General features: G+C 37.5%; 1 protein-coding gene across 4 annotated transcripts in view; it reads left to right on the top strand.

The window, feature by feature from the left end:
• LOC110377737 (mitogen-activated protein kinase-binding protein 1) overlaps nt 1-26,376 on the top strand; it is a 138,720-nt gene that overhangs the window by 80,958 nt on the left and 31,386 nt on the right. For 3 of the 4 annotated variants that reach the window (XM_064042750.1, XM_064042753.1, XM_064042752.1), the window contains exons 3-9: nt 12,208-12,299; nt 22,576-22,735; nt 23,506-23,574; nt 23,989-24,093; nt 24,624-24,734; nt 25,437-25,619; nt 26,212-26,372. In XM_064042750.1, the coding sequence (XP_063898820.1) occupies nt 12,208-12,299; nt 22,576-22,735; nt 23,506-23,574; nt 23,989-24,093; nt 24,624-24,734; nt 25,437-25,619; nt 26,212-26,372 (881 nt within the window). Of the gene's footprint in view, nt 1-12,207; nt 12,300-22,575; nt 22,736-22,973; nt 23,041-23,505; nt 23,575-23,988; nt 24,094-24,623; nt 24,735-25,436; nt 25,620-26,211; nt 26,373-26,376 lie in introns of those variants that run through there. The other variant, XM_064042751.1, reaches the window with a different exon arrangement.

The raw sequence follows: 26,376 nt of genomic DNA on the forward strand, positions 1-26,376 counted from the left end.
TCGGTCGTTTAAATGGCAACTGTTTTTTTTAGACCCAAGTTCACTGAGAAAAATGTTAAAAATATTATATCACAACATAATTAATTAAACAGCAAAAATATTATCAACAACAAAAACTTGCATAACAGTCTTAAAAAAGTGACAAAAAATAGCCATTCGTTCCAACAGTGATTTAAGTATCGCCAGTGATTTCGGAACAGTGCAGTTCAGTTCTGGATATATGAATGTAGCGTATATTGATGCGACAATGTGAATATGGCGTTCATTGGGCCGCGGAACAGTGCGCCGGTTATCAGGGATAGTCTGCATACCCCGGCTTATGAGGTGAGATAAGATGTAATAGTTAATCTTTATACTTAAAATATAAATCATCTTAAGGAGATAGTGGCTAAGGAACGACCACACAGATCGAGCAAGCAAAAATTGAAAAACTTAAGGGTCAATTTTATCGCTAGCCGACAACAAATAATTGGTCGTTTAAACGACTGTTTTTGGGCTATGTTAACTGACGACATAAAGGTTAGGTTTTCTTAAAACAATTGTTTACTCTAAATTTTAAAAATAAACAGTCGTTTAGAGAAAACTGATCTTTCATGTTATTGTTGAATATAAACCTTTGTTGTCCACAGCATCAGCTGTTATAAATACTTAATCGAACGTTTATCTCGTCGAAAAATTGAATCGTCACTGAATTTGTTCACCTTACCTACATAATATTTCTTTTCAGATGATAGTAACAATTTTTACGTAACTTTATTGTAAATTTGCTGAATCACTCCGTCTAAAAATAAAACAAACGGAACTAAGAAAAATTATGTTACAAAATAATTATCTTCTCTGCAAATATCTTAATTTATAACATACTAGCTAATTCACCGCGGTGCCACCTGCATCCCGTGAAAACTACTTCTCGTACCCAGATAAAATATAGCCCTTTTCATGCATGATAAAGTGTAGCTTCCCAACAGTGATTTAACACCACTCATATTTCAATCTCAAATTAATTTTATGACCTATAAAAGCTCTTTCGAAACGTCAAACTAGTTTTATGGTTCCAAGAAGTGGATCTTATGAAAAAAATACTCCATAGATACTCTTTTCTTCTTATATTTAATAGCCCTTTGAATTTCAGACACACCTCTTTCAAACAATCCCTAAACTGTTTCGCTCGTAAAGCATATTAAATAACGCGAGTCCAAGTTACTCATTACTTAATAATTACTTCATCAAGTTAATACACAATGAGTTGCCTTACTTAGACGTCCGTCGTGACTCGAATACTTCTCGTTAACGTCAGACCTAGAGTCTGTACACACTACAAACTTTTAGTTGGCCGATAGTTGGTTTGAGCTCTTAAGTCAGTATGAAGATGAATGAAAGTACAGACGTAATGGTGGGTGCACACGATACCAACATCACACAGACTTCCATAGAACTTTGTCTACTCAAAAATCGGTGCATACAATAAAAAATCTGCAACATCTTGAGATTATTTTTTTTCGCACCACCCCGGTCTAACAGTCGGCCGACAAAGTTTTTAGTCGGTCTGATACCGAACAAATACCTGATCGCTGTGACGTGTGTACTTCCATTCATCATCACACTGATTTATGAGCCCAAACTAACTATCGGCCGACCAAAAGTTTGTAGTCTGCGCGTATTCTTAATTAAATAATTACATTCGTTTCACGGTTCAGGTGGGGTTGGTTACGGTGGTTGCCAATAGAGGGCACTGTTCAGACGAAATTATTTCGTCTTTTCGGTTGGCAGCCTGTCGGGTTTAGCTTTTCAAAGGGTATCGTGTTACCTAGTAGTGTAGTTAACTGGGTTATTACTGGGTATTGAGGTCAGATTGGCAGTCGATTCATGTATAACTTCTTATGTTCTGTTATGTACAACTTCTTATGTGCTGCTGTTATATGTATAAGAATTTAGCTTCTGCCAGCGGTTTCACCAGCTTCCAGTGGAAACAGGTACATAAAACTTAACCCGACGAATGATATGATTACTTAATATGCATTTTTTTTTTCTCAAGAACATAGGGTAGGTACCTGAAATGTAAAATTAATATATAATAAAACATATTGTATGCACGTATACGGGAAAAAATCATCATCCTCCGAGCCTTTTCCCAAACTATGTTGGGGTCGGCTTCCAGTCTAACCGGATTCAGCTGAGTACCAGTGCTTTACAAGAAGCGACTGCCTATCTGACCTCCTCAACCCAGTTAACCGGGCAACCCGATACCCCTTGATTAGACTGGTGTCAGACTTACTGGCTTCTGACTACCCGTAACGACTGCCAAGGATGTTCAATGACAGCCGGGACCTACAGTTTAACGTGCCATCCGAAACACAGTCATTGGTGTCTAAGATATACTTAGAAAGTACATACAAACTTAGAAAAGTTGCATTGGTACTTGCCTGACCTGGAATCGAACCCGCGCCCTCATACTCAAGAGGTTGGTTCTTTGCCCACTAGGCCACCACGACAAAAAATTACTGTAAAATATACTCACTCAATGTGGACTGCTGGCAACTAACAGCTATGTAAAAATTGTATTTTACGAGTTTGCACAATTTATAATTGCTTATTTGTTTTAAATTGCACTAATATATGTCGGCAATGATCGGTGGCACAATGAAAACAGATGCTGCAACCAGTTACGGCTCTGTGAATGTGTTTAACACCACATTTCATCTGTGTGAAAAAAGTCGTCGCTGAATGATGCTTAGTCAGGATTGCGATTAGTCACGGTATGAATTTATTTACGTTTACCTCCACTTTTTATTTTATTTTTTGTGACTAATCCTTCTGATTATGATTATGGTTCCTTTTTTTATTTATTTTTTTAGTTATTTTTAGTAGTTTAGTAGTTTTATTATTTTGTCTTTAGAGCATAAATGATTTCATACCGATCGACACCCGCAACTCCTCATAGGTCCAGTTGAAAACCAGCGTCAGACACTAGCTGTCTGGCATAATGCTGAACTGGACCTATTTGGCACAACCTTTTATTACTTTTTTTTAAAATTATTATTCTATTTTATTTCTTTGTGTATGTATGGCTTGTGTCAATAAATATCTTTTCTTTCTTTCTTTCTTTCTAACCTATGTGTATGTACCTTAACCTCGATATGAGGCAGGAAAACTGACAGATTTTTTTAATGGGGACCTGAGTTTAATACTAAAATCTCTTCAGCTTTAGAACATTAGTAAAGAAGTAGTAAGAAATATAGTAAGTGTCTGGTTTGGCTCTGCGTACGATAATATGCTGTCATGCTGCACCCAAGGCCAAGTTAGCTTTAAGAAGGATAGGCAGATGATTATTTTCTTTACTAAAAGCTGTTGTTGAACAAATGTCTTTAAATGCCATGTCCTTTTGTGGAGGCAGACAATGATGACTAACTCTAATATTATTCTGAGGCACCAAACACTATATTAGATAAAACTACATAACATATAAAATATTTTGTCCATCTTCACATACCAAAACACAATTTAATTTGCATAGGAATGAGCCCAATGGAGCAGTAAATTGTCGTTGATACCCATAACGTGGTGCCTATGGTGGTCAGACACGCTATAACACCATAATATGGAACGGTTTTGTTGAAACCGAAAGTTATGACAAAATTAGATGGGTTTTAATGAATTATGTTGGGTATGAGTGGGTATAGGCTATGTAGATTGACATTAAAATATATACGCGGTTGAATTGAGAACCACTTTTTTTTGAAGTCGGTTAAAAATTAAAGAGTCATAGGCCCGTTTACACAAACGTGACCGTAGAAATTCATAGCAAACAGTTGTTTTTAGAAACACGGCTTTGGCTCTCATTACACAAAAGTTAAATAGACGTTTGACACGTGCTCAATGTCTGTTAAACTGTTTTTGCAATAATACCATAATATTTTTGAAGGCAGCGCGGTTTTGTTAATTCTCTGTCACTTTTAGTTCAGTATCCGCCTACTAACATAGCATTTCTGAACTTAGCCATTTGCCCTCACTAAGCATGCGCAGAATAGTGTTAAGAAGTCAGCTAATTGATGATAAAACTAACTTTTGCAATATTCATCATCCTCCGAGCCTTTTCCCCAACTATGTTGAGGTCGGCTTCCAGTCTAATTGCAATATTAGTAATGATAAATAGAAGAACTACATGAGAATAATATTATCTTAGAGGCATTAAGTGATTTCCTCAGAGAACGCCTAGAACTTATCCTAACTGCTAAAGTTTGTGAATACATAAAGCTTCACTTAACCTACTTGAGTCTTGTCTGTCTTATTTCGGATCCAGTTCATTTTAGTTGGCTTATTTCTCGAAGTTAACTGGGAGATTAATTTCAGAAAGTAACTAATCATGTTCTTTGATATCTTTACTTATTTTTTGAATGCTGGTTGATATATCTTTGGCAAAAAAACCTTGAATTACAATGTGATGATCAATGCTTGCCTTCTCAGCATGAAAAGAACCATTTGATAGTGGGGCACTTAACGATGTATTAACATCATTCTAACATGTCTAGCCGGACGGAGCTGAGTGCCAGTGTTTCAATTGGAGCGACTATCTATCCGACCTTTTCTCAATAAATTCACTCGTGCAACCCGATTAAGACTAGAAGTCAGGTTTTTTGCCATCTACACGTAACGACTACCAAAGATTGCGACCACAATGACCCGGGCAAAACATTACACCTTGTAAAACCGTCAATCTTCCAAACCAAAGATGAACAAAAGACAGCCGTTAAACATGCGTACCAAAACACTCAGGAACTCGAACGATGCAGCAATCAGCATTCTACATTATTAATCACATTCCCAAACCGGTCCAAAGAAACCGAAAGCTCTGAACGAAAGTAGAAAACCTTCAACCCACGCCGAGCCATTCACGATTTTGCCCTTTAAGAGGTCAATATTGCTCTAGATACGATTTTAGAAGTGTTAAATGTCAAATATCAGCTTAGTTGGGCTTTGGAATGGGACATTTTTGGGGTTATGTGTCAAATGGGTGCTTATGGGATCCTGTGGTTAATGCTTTGCTCCTTACTTAGCTTTATATTATGTAGAAACGTAATAATATTAAGATAGCTTTAAATATTCAGATGGGACTGTTTCCCAAGGTTACATCAGTACCTACCCCGAAGGGTGTCATGTCGTGTAAGCTTGCGAAATGGCAAACCTATTTAGTTGGTTCAGCTGTAGAAGGATTCAAAGCAAGATTTTTTGAACTTGCCTGATTAAAATATCAGTTAGTTTTAGGCATCATGAACTTGAAAATAACTCATTGTGTTTTTCTATGAGGCTTGACGAATACAGCGAAACGTCTGCTGCTGACAAATTTGGATTTTTAGCATTAAGATGTATTGAAATCTGGAGAGGGTCTTTCAACGGTTAGGTTTAAGAAAATATGGGCAAAAAGTACTTTTGTTTAGTGACAAAATACAGAAACAGCAAACCAGAACCCAATTGCTTAGAAATGGCAAACAAGCTAATACACCAGCCTCTTAAAACAAACGAATTTCAAACACATCGAATACTATCTCACTAAAATCGCCTACACGAAGCATGTACATACGAGGTTACACAATACACTACTCTTATGTCATCGGCCATAGCTAAGCTATAGCTATTCATAGATACATATATTATTGTACCTATTGTATGTGTAGATGTTTATTTAAGTAATGATTTGAGAGCCGTTACCGATGTCGGTTTGAAAGTAAATAATGATGTGGTGGTGGCGTAATTTGCGTGTGAGCTGGCTGTTGTTTGGATGGATTGATTTCTTTGGGAATGTCTTTCTGATAACTGAAAGTGAAGGAGACAGGAGGAAGGAGTAAAGTCCTCTAGTTTAAGGTGATCATTGCTATAATCGCCTGTTTTCCTTCTTGCCTGTTGCTTTTCAGGGCCACGATTTCTCTAAAAGCCTATAAACTAGAAAGTTTTTACTGTCCTGAAAGAATTTCTCTCCTCACCTAAATAAAAACTGCGTCTTTGCTTACGTCCTGACTCAGACTCTACGTTATCGGGTGAGCCAAGTTTCAATCAAATCGGTAGGTTTGGCGTGAGAGCCAGACAAACAGACGAGAGTTATTTTCGCATTTATAATATTAGTAAGGATTATCCTTGTACCAATATGCAAGCTTAATAGTCGAATACTTACTTAAAGATATTCCGTCTTCGATCCTTTTCATTAAGTCCTTCCGTCGCGTCGATCTGGTTCTAAGAATTACTAAACAGTTTAGTATTCAACCGGTGCTCTTACATAGCTATGCGGTGTTACCAGTCGCTGCTCGCATACCATTGCCGTATCAGATCGTTATGGTCCTAGACGATATTCAAATTCGATTGATTGCTTTACGAAGATTAAGGATTAAGTTGGAATTTGGTCAGGTATTGGCAAACTTTTGATATTTGTAATGCATTTATTTGTTCATATGGCAGATACTGATTCCTTGAAAATAATGTACAAGTGAAATAGTTGTTATAATAAATCTAAATAAGAATTATCATCTGTCTAGCCTTTTCCCAACTATGTTGCGGTCGGCTTCTAGTCTCAGACAGACAGTAACAAAGACTAATTTAAGACAGAAAATGAAAACATATTATATCTTTACCCCGATATCATCATTCAGCAACTGTTTTTTTTTATTTTTTATCGGAAATCATCAAATGGGCCATTTCCTCCCTCCGGAGTGTCAGATTCTTACTGACTAAAACCCATCATGTTCCTTCTTAAGCTTTTTAAGTATCAGGGCCGCGGTAACTCTTTCGAACAATCCCGCAGATTTAAAATGATCTCAAAACGCAACAAAATGCAGCTCGCACCGAACAGTTTTGTCCACAACTGGTCTGTACAAACGAGACGACGTAATCCACCGACGCGCATACCTTCAACCTTATTTGTAAAACGTTTGTCATTGTTGGAGGCGGTTTGTTTACCGGGTTCTAACTGGTAGTTAGTGTCTCTTGATTGTGAATGATGTCTTGGTAGCATTTCGAGATTTGTATTTTTATCATCTTCTCTGGACTGTCTTACTCTCTTCTTTTTCTTCATTGTATCTGGTCTTATTAAGGTTGTGTATTGTTTTTGTATCCCTGTATTTTTTTTTATATTTGGGCGAGTAACTAGGCTGACTATAAAGATTCTATACTTAGATAAATACAGATTCTTCAGATATACATTCTAGAGACTTCCCTAGGTACACAATTTTTTGCATTTTAGATTCTAAAGTAAGTGACATAAATAATAGGTCATATCGCTGAGCTCTATTTCTTCCAGAAAACCTGATGGAGGATCCATTCAAACCTCATCTAATAATTTTTTTTTTAATTGATTGAAAAAAACAAGTCCATATATCCCGAAAATCTTAGCTGGCACTAAGTCTTCATTACAAATTCCATGAACGACTGGAATGTACGGCAAGTGTCGAAAGGCCTCTCGGAGTAGTTTCGACACGCCAACACGCAGTCTCGTTTCGCCCACAATAACAGCTGATGTCTTAGAAGTACGTCTTAATATTGTATTAGAATTGAATGATAAAAAAGACAATGAAGATCCAATGGGTGAAGAAAAAGAACTGGTTATTTTGATGGATAAGGTGACACATATGGGTCATTCATCCCGTGATGAGCCTGGACTTGTCAACCTGGTTAAATATTATGATAGTCCAGAAGTGGTAATGACCTTCAAAAGTCATGTTAGTTACATATTATGAGTGATAATATTAAAATTCAAACACAAATGTGCGATATTGTTTTTCGACCCCAACATTTTTGGATTGCCAAGGCTGACCATGATAGTATTACTAACAAGAATCATTGTGAGCCCAAAGAATTTGAATATTATCAAAGTGCCTAAGGTTCATCGTAAGTCTTACAAAAAACATTTTAGAAAATCTCAAAGGCCTCATATTCATCATCATTCATACACTGTTGAATGTTGATGACTTGCAATCCATCTTTCTCTATTATTACATGCACACTATTTTATGCATCTTTCCCACAGCATTATGCAACGAACGCATTTTAATCTCGGCAGAACCGAACCAGTTTTTTAAACGCAATTTTAAATTCACCAGCTGATTAGCAATCAGTTTAACTAATAGCGGAGAAAATTGTTCATTATTAAAGGCGATAGAAAGTAATTTGCAACAGTTATGCATGTGAAGCTGGTAGGCTCGAATTTGGACTTTATTTTGCTTGTCGTAAAGTTGATGATGTTCTAGCACTGTTGATAAAGTCGTTAGACTTACAACTGCTGTGTTGTTGACTACGATTATATGGAACTGAGGGTTAGGCATTTAGATTGTTGCAATATTAGACTGTAAAACTAAATTGGCTAAATCTGGTGAATCTTCTATACCTTAAATCTTTAATTTTCTATCTTCATCTTTGTCATTAGCTCTGTTACATGTATTTGATATCTAAGCGACACCCAATCTTTATTTACGCCTTCTATTTTTACTTAGAATAGTCGCGTAGCGTTTGTAAGTCGCACCTCTGAAACTACTCCACCTTCTATAGTTTTTTCCCTCTAATAGAAAGCCAGTATATTCCTAAGTACTGTAGGCTTATTATTTATGAGTGTATGAATAATACGAGCAGACCCGTGGGCAGAATCTGATGTGTGGCACTAACTATCGCCTCCGGGTGCCATAAGTAACCCAGTTGTTTCAATTAGCGGCTAAGCGTGGGACGGTAGCGTAGTGGCTGACATTACTACTATGTCTTCAAAATTAATAAATTGCTGCGTGATTTGAATGTCCAAATTGATTTTGGGGATATGGGCGGTTGTTTTTAAACCCATAGCGAACTGCGTAAGACATGTAAGGTAATAATGGCGTTCTAGCAGATTGTCAGCCATGGTTACTCTTCTCATATTAGGAGTAGGAGATCAGCCAGCTGCGTATGACATGTTATAGTACACAAGTATTTGCGCAGACACAGGTGAGGTCTCTATTCCTTCACTCTCATAGTCCGACGGGACGGCAATCCGACACTACCGGAGAGAGATCACAAGCGGGACTGACGTTTATGTGCTCTCTGATACACGGGTGTATCAATCACCAACTTCCAGACTTCGGCCAGACACAAACTGAATTCGACCTGACGTGGGTATCGAAACTGGGACTCAGTTCAAATTAGTCCAATCAATCCTAAATAAAGCGCTTCCAACGACACAAAATCTTCAGCTTTTAGATAAAATCTGCATCATTTTAGAAATTAAACAGAAGGTTAGACTAACTTTCAGATTTATATTATTGTGTAGGTTATAATTTATTACACCTATTACCTTACGATACAGATCGAACGATTTAGTGAAAGCAAAAGTCTTCACTATTAATGTTTATCGAAAAGGAAAGTTGTATCCAAGTAATTACTGAGCCAGTAGATGTGTTGTTTTTTACTTTGAAATTAATTTAAATTGTTTATTACTTCTTTTAAGTGTTGGGTAATATCTGAATGAATGTCTGTCTGTCCGGTATTTATGTGTGTGTGTATATAGTATTTTGTATGCTATATAGGTAGATTAGTCTCTTGTAATTCTGAGTATTTAAACTTCGTTGTAACATTAAAAAAGATGTAATTTTAAGTTATCGATAGAGTTTGAAACAACCAACGAGGAAGGCTTTTTCTTCGGGTTCGCGAAGTAGTTACGACAGGAAAAACTGTTGGTAGAAGCCAGTCTACTTATAATGTTATACCTGTTGTTGAGTGGGAAACCCACCGTACATCTTTAGTAGTAGGTATTATAGTAAATCAATTCCTTAATTCGCATAACCAAAAAAATACACGCTTGAACCCACAAAAAGATACAACCATCTTCACCCATCAATGAAAAAAAATAAAACAAAAAATCGGGAGTTCCATTTATAAATTCCGGCCGCTGTCAAGGTCGTTTGACACTTGATCCAAGATGGCCGACCGGGCGTCCTTGTTGACGCGCAAGGATGCGCTTGCATGCTTGTACCGTAGCCGATTGAGCCTTGTCTGTCAAGGTTAATCGGTGTATAGAGATGTGGTTTTATTGTTAAACTAAGAAATGAAAAGGAAGTTACATAATAGAACAATGTTATATACTATAAGAAACATATAAGCGGTTCAATTGAGAACCACATTTTGGGATGTCGGCTAAAGAATTATTAAGAAAGAAATAAGTATGATTATGGCATGTACTTAGATATGTATCTTCGTGATACATTTTAGGAACATAAGATATAATTAAGTTTGCTTATTTATTTCAGCAAATACATAAACCAAAATAACATTAGCATGTAGGGACGATACCAACTAAAAATAGCTCACAATTAGTAAACCTAATTAGATTAAGTAATTAATATTTATAAACGGCAGCAGAATATTAAACAGCTGATTCACGACTCACGAGTTTATTTTTAATCCTAGCTTAGCTAAAGCTAATTTGTATTAACTAGCTAAGCTACTCGTGCGAAATTGCTAAGCGCAGCTTAGGCTTATTGAATATACGTATTTAGCATTCACTAGTGATTCGCCACGGATTGTGAAAACAGATTTTTTTTAAATAAAATAGACCAATATACCTATGTTCTTATTATTTATTAAATCTAATGATTTATGGATTGAAGATTTTTTTTTGGATCAACTACGATCAAAAAATCTTGTTTCAGTGTCAAAATCGACTGACTGTATAGTGGATTTTGACACAGAAACAAGATTTTTCGTTAATGATACATGCAAAACCGACTCTTTGTAATAAGTGAATTTGTTAGTGATACTGTCATGGAAAATGGCTGAACCGATTGACAAGAACTTCGTTATGGAAACAAATGTTAAGTAACCTAGAGATTGATACAGGGACTGTTTCTATAATTTATAAGCTTCTTCAGGTAGCCAACACTTATTTTTGTTGAAAGTTAAAAGAAAGAACCCACATTGTTCTATTTTCAAAATTGACGTAAAATCCAAAATGGCTGCCCCGCCTTCATACCATCTTTCTAACGCTCTTGTTTAACAAAGGTTTATCTAATACAGCCAAGGTTTCCTATATTTGCCCAACTATTTCAACCTTGCTGCCTGATGTAGTCAAATATTGGTACAACTAGCTCGTGCCTACGGGTCTGTCTTTATTTAGAAGTGTATTAATCTTACTATAAATGTTAAAAGAGAACTTGGCAGTTTTTGGTGAGAAATTGTTTTGAAATCTTATGAATTATGATCTTGCATAAGACAGAATTAATTGTAAGACACTTTATTTGTCTCTAATCCTTGCTAATATTATAAATGCGAAAGTAAATCAATTTGTCGTGCTCTTACGCCTACGAAACCGACTTAAATAAGCTTTAACTTGTAGAAATTTTCTTCGGGGATTAATTGCTTTTGGAGCATAAGTTCCACACAAAATCCTTCGACGATTGGAGGTTTTCATTTATGATAAACAGCCAATCTCCAACCTAGGACGATTATCTTCTTGGTAAAAGCCTACAAGTTTGCAATGTACAGGTCTAAATTACACCCAAAATGTTTTCATCAAGCAAGCCTGCCTCTAAAAAAGATCCCCCTTTATGTAATTTTCATATCTTTAAAGGCAAGAAAAAAAATCTTTTTCATACAACACAAAGACGAAACCCCGATGTTCGTATGTAAACGAACGAATATTTACATACAGATTAAACTTTTTAAGGTATATATGTATGTATATGTAGTACATAATGTAAACAGTTTCGCAAGTAGGCTCCTTTTGGCGCACGACATTGAGGATTTAAGATAATAAGCTGTTTAGGCACGATTAGGTGTCTGTGGGATGTCGTCGTAAAATAGTTTTCTTAGAAATTCCTAGATTTGTGTGGAGGCGTTCGAAGGTTGATTGAAGGTGTTTTTAACTTATAATTACATATATAAAATGAGTTATTGCAAGTCAACGTTCTTGGAATAGTACAAAAAAGTTCTCCACTTCGTCTGTCGGTCTGGGTGGTTTGTATCTGAATTTTACATGGAGTGATCACCTAATGTCCTCAACCAGACCTGGGTAGCCCGATACCTCTTGATAAGATTGGTTGTCAGACTTTCTGGCTACCCATAACGGCTACTAAAAATGTTAAATGACAACCGGGACCCACCACTTTGACGTGCCTTACGAAACACGAAGGAACCCGTTACGGAAGGAATTTCTTAGACATTATGTACATCACCTTATCTAATATTTATGTATTTGTTTGTCCTCAGATAAAGTTGGAGAGTGTCCTCGGCCTGACGGTTGGCAGTAACGCAGCCCTCGACTGTGATCCTAACACTGAGCTAGTCGCTTATCCTGCAGGGTGAGTACTTACCACTTCATCTTTAAAATAATGTGCTCCTGCATAACAACAGGCCCCTATTTAATTTTGACATACGTAGCAACTAATAGCAGCTGGTAGCAATTAGGTAGCAACTCTCTATACCTATGTATTTCGAGGGGATCTATGAGAAGTGACGGCGATTCTGACAGTCACACGTTTTAGCGTTAATTTTGTGAAGGACTTGACGTATGAAATCCACTCCGCCTTGAAAAAGCATAGGGATTAATAGGCCTACTCATGCATACATGGTATATTACTCATGCATTTTCTGCCTTTGCCCTTTAGTGACACAGTCAAAAGACTGATGATGGTGATAGATTTACCTAGAGTTTATAAACTACGACGTGAAACTGCTTTACCACACTTAATTATTTTATATTCAGCTGATTGCAGCATAGGCAATTTACTCTAACAAGATAACTAAATCCTAACTAAGACACAAACACAGGTAAATCACTGATTATGTAAGGCGATTGAAAGAACACCCTGGCCCACTCAAACTCGCTATCTGATTGCGAATTTTAAACCAAATAAAATTTGCATAGCCTTGCTCCTCTTAAGTATGTCAAGGGCGAAGAGCTTTGCAAAACAATACGGTTTTAAACAAAGACTTTTTAAACCTAAAGTCGATAGGTAGAGAGAGCTATTAAATGAGCACTTTGTCATTACTTTGGAGCACGTACCTCTCTGCCGATAGGCTACCACGATACCTCCCGGTATGTTTTTTAAACTTACTGACTATAGAACTATGTAGTGGCTGTCAAATCCATATTTGATGGTAGCTGGGATCTGCATTTTTAAGTACCTGAAGAAACACAGAGGAACTCACTATTTATTTATTCCTTAGAAAGACCATCTTCGAAGCGTCTGCGCTAAAACGGCTAAATGTTAAGTCTAGCAGACGATTTTATTCAGCCGCCGATGATCGTGTAAATACATATTTTAATGGTACCATCATTTAGGCAGTCAAAAAGTTTTCATCTTACCTTTTTTTTGTTTTCGCCGGGCTAAAAATGCTATTACGCATCCCGTTCCTATCGGGGGACGAGAGAGGGGTATGCCTTTGCCTTTCATATGTCAATATGAGTATCTGTAACTAAGCCACGAGTTCCTCTCTATAAATATAAACCACTCGTGTGATTTTCGTTTGACCCGTGACATTTACCTGGGCTTCTCGTTTTTACGGTGAATTGCATTCCATTTTACGGTCACCAGCCGCCCTCGGGCTTGCAAACAGAATTACAGCGGCAAGTTCTATCTGCCGGTTTAATGGCCTACTGCTGGGTAATAGACAATTTTCGAAATACGGTCGTCGGTTTTGATGGTCGTTAGAAAAATTTAAGTACCTATCTGGGCTAAATTAAATGTTATGAATTTTTATAACTGATTTTCCCGTGATTTCTCTCGCAATCTGAGAGTACTTTATCAAAGACCTTTAGTTGTATAAAGCTGAAGAGTTTGTTTGTTTGTTTGTTCGAACGCGCTAATCTCAGGAACTACTGGTCCGATTTAAAAATTTCTTTCAGTGTTAGATAGCCCATTTATCGAGGAAGGCTATAGGCTAATTTTTATCCCGGGACGGGAAGTAGTTCCCACGGGATGCGGGTGAAACCGCTGGCAGAAGCTAGTCGCCGTATAATAAGACTAGAAATAGACCCCGAACAAAATACTCTGATAAAATAATTGGTTATTGTCTTCGATAAATGGGCTAAGTAACACTGAAATATTTTTCAAGTTGGACCAGTATTTACAGAGATAAGCATGTGCAAGTAAACAAACAAACATACCATTGACATTTAAGTTGTTACTTAAAAAAATTAGATTAAAATATTCCCTGATCAAGCAATACTTGCCATGACGTCAGTTTGCAATGATATTAAATTGATGCGCCACTTTCATACTAAAGTTCAGATTTAATCTATGCCGATGCATTATATTATGAGCGAAAGCAATTTCCTTGAAAGTGTTACATTGCGCCACTGATGTCGGAAATAGCAATAAATTGGTCAAGTGCGAGCGTCATGGTGGTAATAATTTTTCTAGGGCTAGAAGTTTTTAACCTACGAATTTTCTTTACTCTTCACTTGAGTAGGTATCGAATTTGACACCTTTATTTAGGTGACTAAAAGACATACAGATTAATTATGTACTAAGGTAGTATTTCTATTTCTGTATTCCTCAATCTTTTTAATATACATATTTATTGGTGAAAATCAGTCATTTTTTTTAGTTTATCGCAAACTCACAAATAGACGCTTCGAAAATCTTACGTTGTGATGGAAACACTATTTTGATCCAGCATCTTTTCATGTCAAAAGTTAAGACAGTTTGACACTTCAGTCTAGACTTTTCTGTATATAGGCTAAAACTTAGGTTAGACTGGAGACTATTGGGGCAGACTGGAAGATAAAACTTTAATCAGTTTAAGCAATTGTTCTATATTTCATGTTTGGTTAGTTCCTCTTATATTCAGATCACTATTAAAAATTATAACTAATTAGTGGTTCCCCACGGTTTCCTAGGGTTCTAGAGACTCAAAACTATCTGCACCGATCATTTGAATGGGTTCAGTAGTTTCTACGTGAAAGCAGTACAGACCAGCAGATAGAGTTATTTCAGCATAATATAGGTACATAAATAATATTAAGTAAGTATTATATCGTCAAATCAACATACCAAGTGCATATATTATACATTACGTGCGTACTTAAATAATATACTCATTTAATTATTATTAATATTCAACGAACGACTCCTGCGCATATATCGTGACGTAACATCGACCATTCTGGCCTGCATGCACGTATATGTTAGTACGTTTTAGTATGAGAAGAATTTATTTATTTAGCTAGTAAGTCTATTTATTTTTTACTGGTAATTGATCTCTCTCCGGTGGTGTCGGATTGCTCGCAAATGCTCGTGCACTATTGTATGTTCTGCGCAGCTGGCTGCTTAGACAGAGCAGCCTCCAGTGGCCGACATTCGGTCTGGACGTCATTTTTGTTATATTTTAGGGTAACCCTGTAATTCAGGATTTTAAGCCCGTTATTAGCGAATCAGAAAATCCTAGTCAGATTAATCATAGTCTTTAAAATTCAAATACCATTTTAATAAGTCACTGTTGATCACCAAGCTTTGCCATGGAACCTTCTACCAATAAATAACTCCATTAATAAAATAAAGCATTCCTAAATAGTCTACAATTATTTATAGACACCGCAACAATAAGTCACTAAGCTCAAGGGTGAAATGATGAACTTTAACCGTTAACACGCGGGTGCGGCGGTGTTACCGCGCCCTTAGATCGATATGGTGTCTGCCATAGATCTAGATAGGTTTAGAGGTGCCAATTGAATTTATTTCACTGTAGTGTGCCTGTAAATTCCTAAAATGGCAGTTATTAAACACTGGCCATTAACCCGCGACCCGTGAGAACAAGTGTCCGTACCGGCATAAAATATAGCCTATGTTACTCGGGAAGAGTGTAGCTTTCCAACAGTGAAATAATTCTTCAAATCGGTTCAGTAGTTTCGGAGCCTTCAGAAGAGGATAGATAAAAAATATGATCGAAGACATCATCGTATGTTCTACATATGTATAATGATATAAAGCCAAAACCGTGATACACAACAAACGTCAAAATGCGTATTCTTTCTATTTTCTATTTATTTTTTCTATTTCTTAAAGCACCCAATTTTGTATACTAGTCCTGTCTAAATCTGTCAACGTCTGTGGTGTGCACTCAGTTTTATTAACTAGCTTTACACCGCGGGGATGTCTGGCTGTTCAGTTATTTATAGGAAACAAATTGTATTACCACTGCAGGCGTTTGGTGAAGCAGACGGAAGTTTGAAAGCCTAGTTTCCAAGAAAACTGAGGGAAACTTTGCGATTGTTTCTTCTGAGTTATTTGAAATCTCGTTTACAATATTGAAACAACTTAATTCAACTGACATAAGAGAATTCTTCTGTATTCGTCAGTTGGCTATAAAACTCAAAGCTATCGACTAGTTTTTTATATGAATTTCACCAATAGTGTTTCGTATGGATATTAAATGAAAATCTGACTCCAATTAAATAATAACGTTGTATTCAGGGTTGCGGTTACTATTTTGAAGGCTTGGCTTGAATTTTCGTTACATGTGTCCAGACATTATTATTTATTTATTTTATTTACATGCTATGCGTAAAATGCGTGTGTGCCTACCGAGCGGTTGTAGTTTGACAAGAATAAGCGCAGTGTGGCCTGTCTTGCCGCAAAAGATAGATAAAGCGATTCAAGAGAAAAGTTTAGATCTATAATTTGTACCCCTGCGAAGCTGGACAGAGTCGCAAGGACGTGATATTATTGTCATTTTTCTCAGAAGGGCGATAAGGAAAAGGACGCACTTTTTGGCAGCAACGTTGAATTTACTTATGATAATAAGCCAAGTGGGCGACCAGGAAAATTCTTAAACATAATATACAAAAATAACAACAAGAAGATCGTCTACCATTATCAATTAATAGCCCAATCAATTAACATACACAAATAACATGAAATAACCATGACCATGAGAATACAAGATGGGAGAAAAAACATTATACGATTGCGTGCTAAACATGCGTGCGTGCGAATATTATACATTTTTACGTTTACAATGAAACCTACTGCGGTACAAAACACGCCTAGATGTCTAGTCGGCTAAAAATTAATGTAAATGTAATAATAACAATTACTTAATCAATTGAATAATTATTTCAAGGAGTAATTTATTTGATTAATATGTATCAAGATTATTTACCGTTATTTAAGTGCCTACTCAAATGGAGTATAATAGAAGTCTAGTAACACTTTTTAGAAGCTTTTAGCTTTCTGTTAAGAAATCTACAAATGTTATAAGTTGAATGTTAGAAGTTTGTTCACAGGTTCACCTGAACGCACTAATTTGAAGTACTATTACACCGATTTCAAAAGTTCTTAGTGTTAGATAGCCCATTTATCTACGAAGAGTTATAATCTTTTTATCCGGCTGCGCAGAGTATTTACGTCGTACAGATCCGGGTGAAATCACTGGCGGAAGCTGTTGGATATAAATCCTGCCTGGTCTACAAATTCATAGATCTACATAGCGTACGAAATTCCTATACTTACAAACATCCTATATCTTCGTAGTATCTTAATAATTCAGCTACCTCCAGTCTGCATTATCTCATTAAAAAGTCAAGTCTACCGTCTGTTACTGGCGCGGTCAAGTAAGAAACGTACTTAGCAAGTTCGTTGACCCCGGCCGGTCAACTGTATACTTCCGTTTCCGCGATACCGATTTGAATTTCGAAGTGATGGCACAAAATACATAGGTACAGAAGTCAATCTCATGTATGTACTTCACTTTTCATGCCTAAACTCGGCGGTCACGCTAGGGTTGTCAACTGTTTTATGCGCATAAAACTAACGTGGTAGTGGTACTCGTATCTAATTATTTGATGTATTGTTGAGAATAAAACAGGAAAAATGAAATATAAACCAATAATAATAAAATATTTAATGTGGCATACAAGAGGTTAATAAACACTTTCACGGAAATTTGTTTGAACGAGATACCGTTTTTCAGAAACCGCAATTTATAATTTTGTTATTCATATATATACCCTACTCTTTACTTGTGAAAAAAATATTTTTGTATGTAATGGGTTGGTACAGTCCCTGATCTAAGCTTGCTTCTACCTACAGAAAACTTGATGTGCGAGTTTTATTTCGTCTACCTTACAACATAGTCTCGCCATGATCACAAAAATTATCAACTCCTACTAGCAATAATCTTTGAGGGTAGGTAGGCAGGTTCGCCTGGGTCGACACTAGCAAAACTTATTACGGCATTGGGCCAGAGGCCGCCGCCGGGGCGCTTACCTACCCACCTAACTGTACCTACCTACTGCGTTTATTAAACGAACCATCGAAATATGAGAAAATAAGTAGGTACATATTATAGGTAATACGGCAGGCTAAAAAAACGACAATTCACTGTTTATTGTTGTATAAAACAACCGTCAACTTGTTCAATTATAATACGAATTTTGTTGCTCCATTATTACTTTTTCTTTTGTTATTAAAATTAAAAATATTACAGTCAAATTACAGTTAGGTAGGTATCACAACGCGTGCACATTTATCTACCTTTGTGTGACGCGCTTATCTCAAGAAAGCGGCAGCCGCGCTCGCACTGTTTTGAGTTGTTTTGAGACAGCGCGTCTGTGAACACGCACACATAGGCACCTTTGTCTGCGTGACTCGAACGCGCTTTGTATGTAGATTGACTTCTGTACCTATGTATTTTGTGGTGATGGTGATTGGCAGTTGCCAATGATGGAACTTATAAATAGTTTAACTGTTTCCCCTGGTTTTGTCCGTGTTCTGTGAGTCATACTTATGCCGATATAAGCTAGATGGAGGAATGTATTTCCAAGGGGTATCGGGTTGCCCGGGTAACTGGGTTGAGGAGGTCAGATAGGCAGTCGGCTGAATCTGGTCAGACTGGAAGCCGACCCCAACATATTTGGGAAAAGACTCGGGAGATGATGATGACTGAGGAATGTAGTGGCGAAAGACATGAAGGAGTGCCAGGTGTCCGAGAACGATGTCGTAGATAGAGCGAAGTGGAGAAGACAAATTAGGAAAGCTGACCCCACCATCATGTGGGATACATAGTAGGAAGTAATAGAGAGAGCCAGTATGAACTTTTGACTTCGTTTTTATCAATGAAGGAGTTGCAGACTTAAAGTAGCCTGCTATCTTCTTATGGCGAAGCTAGCTACTTTTGAAAATCTATTTAATGCTATTTACTTTGCATTTCTTAATTAGACTACCTAGACTTACTTTTTTAGCTCTATGTTTAGTCCATGCACTCTGTTCGAGACGATGGTTTAAACCTAGCCGGTACTTTTAAGACTACGTTTTATAATAAGGTGGCTTACGTAGGCCTAATCAGTTGGCTAAAGGTGTTCAATACTAAACATATGGCTTTACTAAGGACAAACACCCAACATCCAAAATGTAAATAAGCTTTCCAACGGCATATGATGTAGTATCGCATAGTAAGGCGTGTCGCACACCACGCGATTCGCCGCGGCCGTGAGAAAGGCCGGCCGCATACTACGCGCAAATCATGTCAATTAGAATTGAGGAGTGGGGTGAGAGTTTAGTGATAAGCGAAGCGAATCGCTAATGCTTATGAATGGTGAGGGTTCCAGATTCATTGCTTTTTGGTATTAATTTAGAGTTCATGTTTAGTGATCTGTGCCTTGCATTAAAATAATATACGAGACACTGAATCTTTATGTTTATACTATCTGTTACTTACGGTTTCCCGCTACCAAAAGGATTAAACTCCTGCACTCGTATGAATGGTAACTTACGACCATTTTCATGTATTATTTCATTCATATTATGCCATTCGAATCTTTTCAGACCATTTACTGTGAAAGAATCACGAACATCCCTGCCAACTTTTGCTTTTTATAATAATACTAGCCGTTTTCCCGCGGTTTTACCCGCGTCCCGTGGTAACTACTGCCCGTACCGGGATAAAATATAACCTATGTTACTCGTGGATAATGTAGCTTTCGAATGGTGAAAGAATTTTTAAAAACTGTCCAGTAGTTTTTGAGCCTATTCATTACAACCAAACAAAGTTTTCCTCTTTATAATATTAGTATAGATTAGTGGAATCGGAACGAATTTTGGTGTGTTTATTCGTTTGCTTCATACTTTTAAATTACTTCACTTTTTCTTTCATTTTTAAAAAGTAATTGCGTCCTTTTAACTGCGCAATAGACAAACTTTTTTAATTTTTTCACCCCTCTGATTCATATAAGAAAATATTACTCATAGCTTGCATTAACTAATGATTGTATTAGGGTGCAATGAAGGTGTGTTCAGGTAGGGCTCCCTTGTATATTAAGAAATAAAAACAATTTTAACATAAAGGGACAATCCCCTAAATAGTCAGTGTATACTTAATTGATGAACTGGCTCTTTTATTATATCTATGGGGATTTACGTGACGTTTCTTTATAATGAGTAAGCCACACCAGGGCAAATTTCTTTACCCATTGTGTTTAGAACTTTCTAGTATTTTTTAGCTTTGCGGTTTTCAAAGAGACAGCAATGATACATAGTAGGTTTTCTTAATGGGAAAAGTACTTTTGCGTATTTATTTAAAGTTTAGCAATAAATTGTTTATGCCCCAGGTGGACGATAAACGCCATTATTTATTTTTTGTTTTTGTTCAAAAATAAATGACGAGGGCGTAATACGAAGTTACTCATAAATGAGAGGATTTCGTTCAGTTATCCAAAATATACTTTGAATAGGTTGCTTTATATTATTTTCAACCTTTTTAGAATACACCCCAGATTCCACAATAATATTTTCGTATAAAGAGAACTTAGATCCATATGCTAGTAAAATCGCTTCAGCTTATGACTAAAGCTTCACCCTGTTCTTCCGCTGACGCGTCTCCTGTTAACTGAATAACAAATATTAGCCCACGCGGTGTGGGACAGGTCACATTGAAAGCGATAATTTTATTTACTACTGTCATGCCCGATGTTTTACTCTTATCCTGAGAAAACTACAGAGTAGTCGTCTTTTAAATCGAAAATCACAATTCGTTTATTCAAACTTGGCTTCAAAACAGCACTTTTCGAACGTCAGAACTTTACAAAAGACAGCCCCCAAAACGCCCACCCATCACCACTTCCTATGTGTTTTTGCAGGGAAGAAGTGATGCAACAACTCCCCATTGACTTATAAAAGTAGGATTGGTATTCAGTTCCTACTACATATACCAAAACCAAAGTTATAACAAGTAATACATAAGTGCATCGGAGAGCACGTATTTGTTGGTCCTGCTTGTGATCTCTACGGTGGTGTCGGATTGTCGTCCCATCGCGCTATGAGTGTGAAGGAATAGTGAGTGCACCTGTGTCCAAGCAAATGTGCGTGCACTATAATATGTCCCGCGCAGCTGGCTGATCTCCAGACCAGTATTAACAAGTAAAAGTGTTTGATACAAACGTCTCATTGTAAGTGGTTAGTGTTTGATTCGAAATATTTACATGGTCAGGTATATTTGCACTGCAGTTTAGAATTATGCAATATTTGCATTATTTATGTGAAGTACAACCGAGTTAGAGAAATGTAGGTCAGTTTGTGAGATGAGATATTTATGAGGTGCCAAGTTTAGTTTAGGTTTGCTTCTATCTTACACAAATATTGGGATAACTGTTAAGATCTCGTATTTTGTGTGTTATACCTATGTTTTACAGTCAAATGCTTTTTTATCAAACACCTAATAGGTGGTCCTTTAGCTGAACATCGCCATTTAATAACTTGTCTAGTTTTAAAATTATTAAGGGATAACAGTGGGCTTAAAAGTTGGCTTCGATTATGTATGCGCACAAACCAACAAAAAAATATTGATACGGAATTACTTGAAAGAAAATAATAGTTTTAGTTATCTTTACGCAAAATAATGATACCTACATAAATACACACTTACTAAACTACAAATAATACAAATGCTATGACCCGCTGCAACTTTTCTGAAATAGCGATTTTTCAAAAAAAAACCCCCGCTCGCATTGAAACCTCGCCCTTACTAATATGATTCCTCCCGCGTGCGCTTATGGCAGTGAATAGAATAGAATATGTTAAACTGATAATCCTATGGTAATGTTGTATGGATGTTCAGGTGTAGCAGTTCACGTTTTTAAGGAGTAGGTAACTGTTACCCAAAAAGTAGGGTAATGTATTATGTGTGTAGGTACGTAATATGTACATACATATGTCTGTTTATTTGGCTCGTGGCTAAGTTTTATCTATTTGGTGTGTTTAATACCGTGTCATGAGGCTCACGTGGATGAAAAGCCTATGTGGTATTCTGACATTCAAGTACATATTACTGTCAATTGTTTCATCCGGTAGTTCTAGCCTGAAAGACTAACTAAAATATTTACAAACATTTCGGCAACAAGTGTTCTGGGATTCCATAAACTAAGTATAAAACAATACCCAATTACTAAGTAGACTGTCAGCCTTTTTATTTCATAAACAGTTATAGAGCTGAAACCATGTCTTTTTTGTGGCCATTTCCTAGATACCCTTCATGTGCGTGTCCAACTCGAACTTATTACCAGTTCTTTTTAGACCATTCTACGACCTACCATCCAATGTCATCACAAACCATTCTAACCTAATTTTTCTCTAATTCCAGATGCACGGTAGTACTCTACAATGTGCGCAAGAACAGACAGACACATGTGCTCAACGCGTGTCGGAAGAGTGTCACATGCGTGGCGTTCTCCCCCGACGGGAGGTACCTGGCTACGGGGGAGTGCGGACACGCCCCCGCCGTCAGGGTGTGGGACTTACAGGTGAGGAACATGTACAAATGTTCAGATATACATGTTTTGTTATTAGTTTGGGGGGACACCCCCAACGGGAGGTATCTGGCTACGGGGGAGTGCAGACACGCTTTGCCGTCAGGGTGTGAGATTTACATATAAATGTTTAGCTATACATATAGTAGCACGGTAGTATTGTAAGCAAGAACAGACAGACACATGTGCTCAACGCGTGTCGGAAGAGCGTCACGTGTGTGGCGTTCTCCCCCGACGGGAGGTACCTGGCCACGGGGGAGTGCGGACACGCCCCCGCTGTCAGGGTGTGGGACTTACAGGTGAGGAATACATACAAATGTTCAGATATACATGTTTTGTTAGTGGTGTGTCGGGAGGACCCGATGGAAGGTATCTGGCTGCAGGGGAGTGTAGGCATATTTCCACTGGTCAGGTGAGGACCACTAAATGGAAGTCGTAATTGTGCCCCACTGGGAGGTATCTTCGATATGTATTATGGTAAACGCCTTGTTTTAATTTAGTATCCTCTTGCTTAAACGACTTAAGTATATAAAAAAAAAACGCCAATAATCGTTCACAAAATATGTAGTGGTGATTGGTGATATCTTTGTATGCAAATTACTTACGTCATCTAGTGTCAAGTAGAAACAACTAAAGACAACAACAAGAATCGCGCCCTCTGACGGCGAATAGCCGAAACTTAGATCAACACCACTTATTTACTACACTTTTCCCTTCTTTATCATTGGAATATATTTATTTAATTGTTTATTTATATATTTCAGGATCCCACAGCGTCGGGTGCGGTACAAATAGGGGAATTCATTGGACATACACATGGAGTTAGCTGTGTGGTAAGTTAAAATTATAAAGTCTTTTCTGAACTATTATGTTGGGATCGGCTTCCAGTCTAATGTGCCACATAGAACGACTGCCTATCTGACCTGATCAACCCAGTTACCGAGGAAAAACTATAAAAATCTCAGGGTAAAGTCAGTTTGGCAGTCAGTAACGACTGCCAATGATGCCAATGATGACAACCGAGACCCACCAAACGTGTCTTACGAAACACGGAGGAATACGCCATGACAAGATGATCTCCCATCCTCGGAGCGACCATCAGCTCATGATCAGAAATGATAGTCTGACAACGAGTATTAGCAAGGGGTTGCCCGGGCAACTGACTTGAGAAGGTTAGATAGTAAGTTCCACAGAGCGATCATTTCATACAGTTCATGTATTAATGTTAATATTTTGTGTATTTTCAGGCGTTCTCCACATCATCGAAATACCTCGTGTCGATAGGGTCCCAACATGACATGATAGTCAACGTTTGGGATTGGCGAGCTAATCTGAAGCTGGCTAGTAATAAGGTAACGAGAATTGATTCTGGTAATATTCAAGCAAATAAACACACAAACTTGTAAAGTCTTCAGTTTTAGATAAGATTGGATTTTACTGCCTCCTACTTCATTCTACTACCGCCATTCCGACGGAAGTATCCACATAAACATAAATACGTATGTACTTCCCGCATCGGGATATAAGTAGCATATTTGTTATTGTGATCAGCTACATAAGCTACATTACTGCTCAATTTCATCAAAATCTGTTCGGGTATTATTTACATTAAAGGTGTTTCACGTTTATAATATTAATATGATGTCAAATGGTAACACACGATGGATTTGATACTTGAGAATCTGGTATAAATTAATTATCTGAATAAGAAACGGTTCACATATAATACATAGATACATACATACACATATAATATATACAATATATAACCATTTTTTGGAGGTATTTCCATCAAAAGGGTTTACGCTGGCCACCCCAATAATCTTTACTATTGAATAAACAAACACATTTTTTTCAATCAGTTACTTTGTTTTAATTGCAGGTGTCATCTCGCGTGAAAGCGGTGAGCTTCTCGGAGAACGGCAACTACTTCGTGACAGTCGGCTTCAGGCACGTCAAGTTCTGGTATCTCGAGTACTCCAGGAGTGCTAAGGTGAGCAAGTGAACACAAACATATACGCAGTAATAATATTTCTTCATAGAATATGTATGTGTGAGATAATATGTCGTAGCCAAATGGCTGTGTAGTGTGAATTAGCTATTTTAACCAGCTAGCTGCAATATAGCATACAGTTGTAAGTAACAAGTTTTTCCAGTTGAAAATAACAAAGTTTTCGGATTAGGTTTGTTGAAATCTTATGATCATTTAGACGGGCTACATTTTTGTGCAATATGTGGCCGGCTGTGCAGTGCAAACAATACCAAAAAAAACTGCAATATTGGCCACATATTTTCGGTATGGCCATATATGAGAGTCTGCATTTGAGAGTCAGCATCAACTACACTATTGCAGACATACTGAGACATGGCTCAGCCATAGATTGCTTGGACGTCGGTGTCCGTAAAATATTTTATACATATAGGGCCTTACTACAAAAACTTTAAACCCTGTTTTACACTTGTCTAATAAAATTGTGGCTGCAAAATGAACCATATGTCAACGTCATAATTTTTAATTTTTTTAGACAAGGCATAAACTGACGTTTAAAAGTTTTTGTGGTAAGACGGATAATGTTTATATGTTGTTTTGTATTATATAATGTATATATGTTAATTTTCAAGGTCTAAATCTATGGGCCATTGTTGACTGATTGTAAAAGATTAAATAAATAACATGTATCCTTGTTCACCGCAGTTCAAAGAACCAGTCCCCCTAATGGGCCGCTCCGCCATCTTAGGGGAGCAGAAAGACAACGAGTTCTGCGACGTGGTGTGCGGCCGCGGAGCCTCCGCCGACTCCACATACGCCATCACAAGGGCTGGTCTACTCTGCGAGTTTAATAGTAGACGGCTGCTGGACAAATGGGTCGAGCTCAGGGTAAGTGTGTAGGCTGCGGGATTGTTCGAAAGAGTTACCGCGGCCCTGGTACATAAAAGGCCTATGACGGAACACGACGGTTTTTAGTCAGTAAGAGTCTGACACTCCCTCACCGCTGCTAACCCACTGCAGGAGGGGTCATTTGATGATTTTTGGCGTAGTTCAAAAAAAGAAAAAAAAAAAGGTTAAGTGTGTAAGGAACCCGTCCCCATATTGGGCCACTTCGCCTTCCTACTCTACGTACGCCATCACGAGGGCTGGTGTACTCTGCGAGTTTAATAGTAGGCGGCTTCTGGACAAGTTGTTGAGCTCAGGATAAGTGTTCTAAAGATATAGAGTTTAGGACATTTAGACCTGTCGGGGCTCCAAAATTGTTCGGGAGAGCCTCAGTGGGGTGCATCTTGACCCAAGGGCCCAAGGCTCCACAAAATATGACTACAAAAAGTGTTGCACGGTATATACGAGTATAGAAATGATTGATGTGACGGGCAAAATAATTTCTCATACTTCTTACTTACTCACTTATTTTTATTTTCACTTGTATTCACTGTAAAACAAACCATTTAATTAACTATGAATATGTTATTTTCAGACAACATCAGCGAACTGTATGGCGATAGGCGCGAACTACATCTTCGTGGGCTGCGCGGAGGGCATCGTGCGGTGCTTCGCGCCGGACTCGCTGCGGTATATCACTACGCTGCCCAGGACGCATTATCTAGGCGTCGATGTGGCGCAGGGGACTAATATTAGGTGA

This window comes from Helicoverpa armigera, chromosome 29 (assembly GCF_030705265.1).
Source record: "Helicoverpa armigera isolate CAAS_96S chromosome 29, ASM3070526v1, whole genome shotgun sequence".
Classification (NCBI taxonomy): domain Eukaryota; kingdom Metazoa; phylum Arthropoda; class Insecta; order Lepidoptera; family Noctuidae; genus Helicoverpa; species Helicoverpa armigera.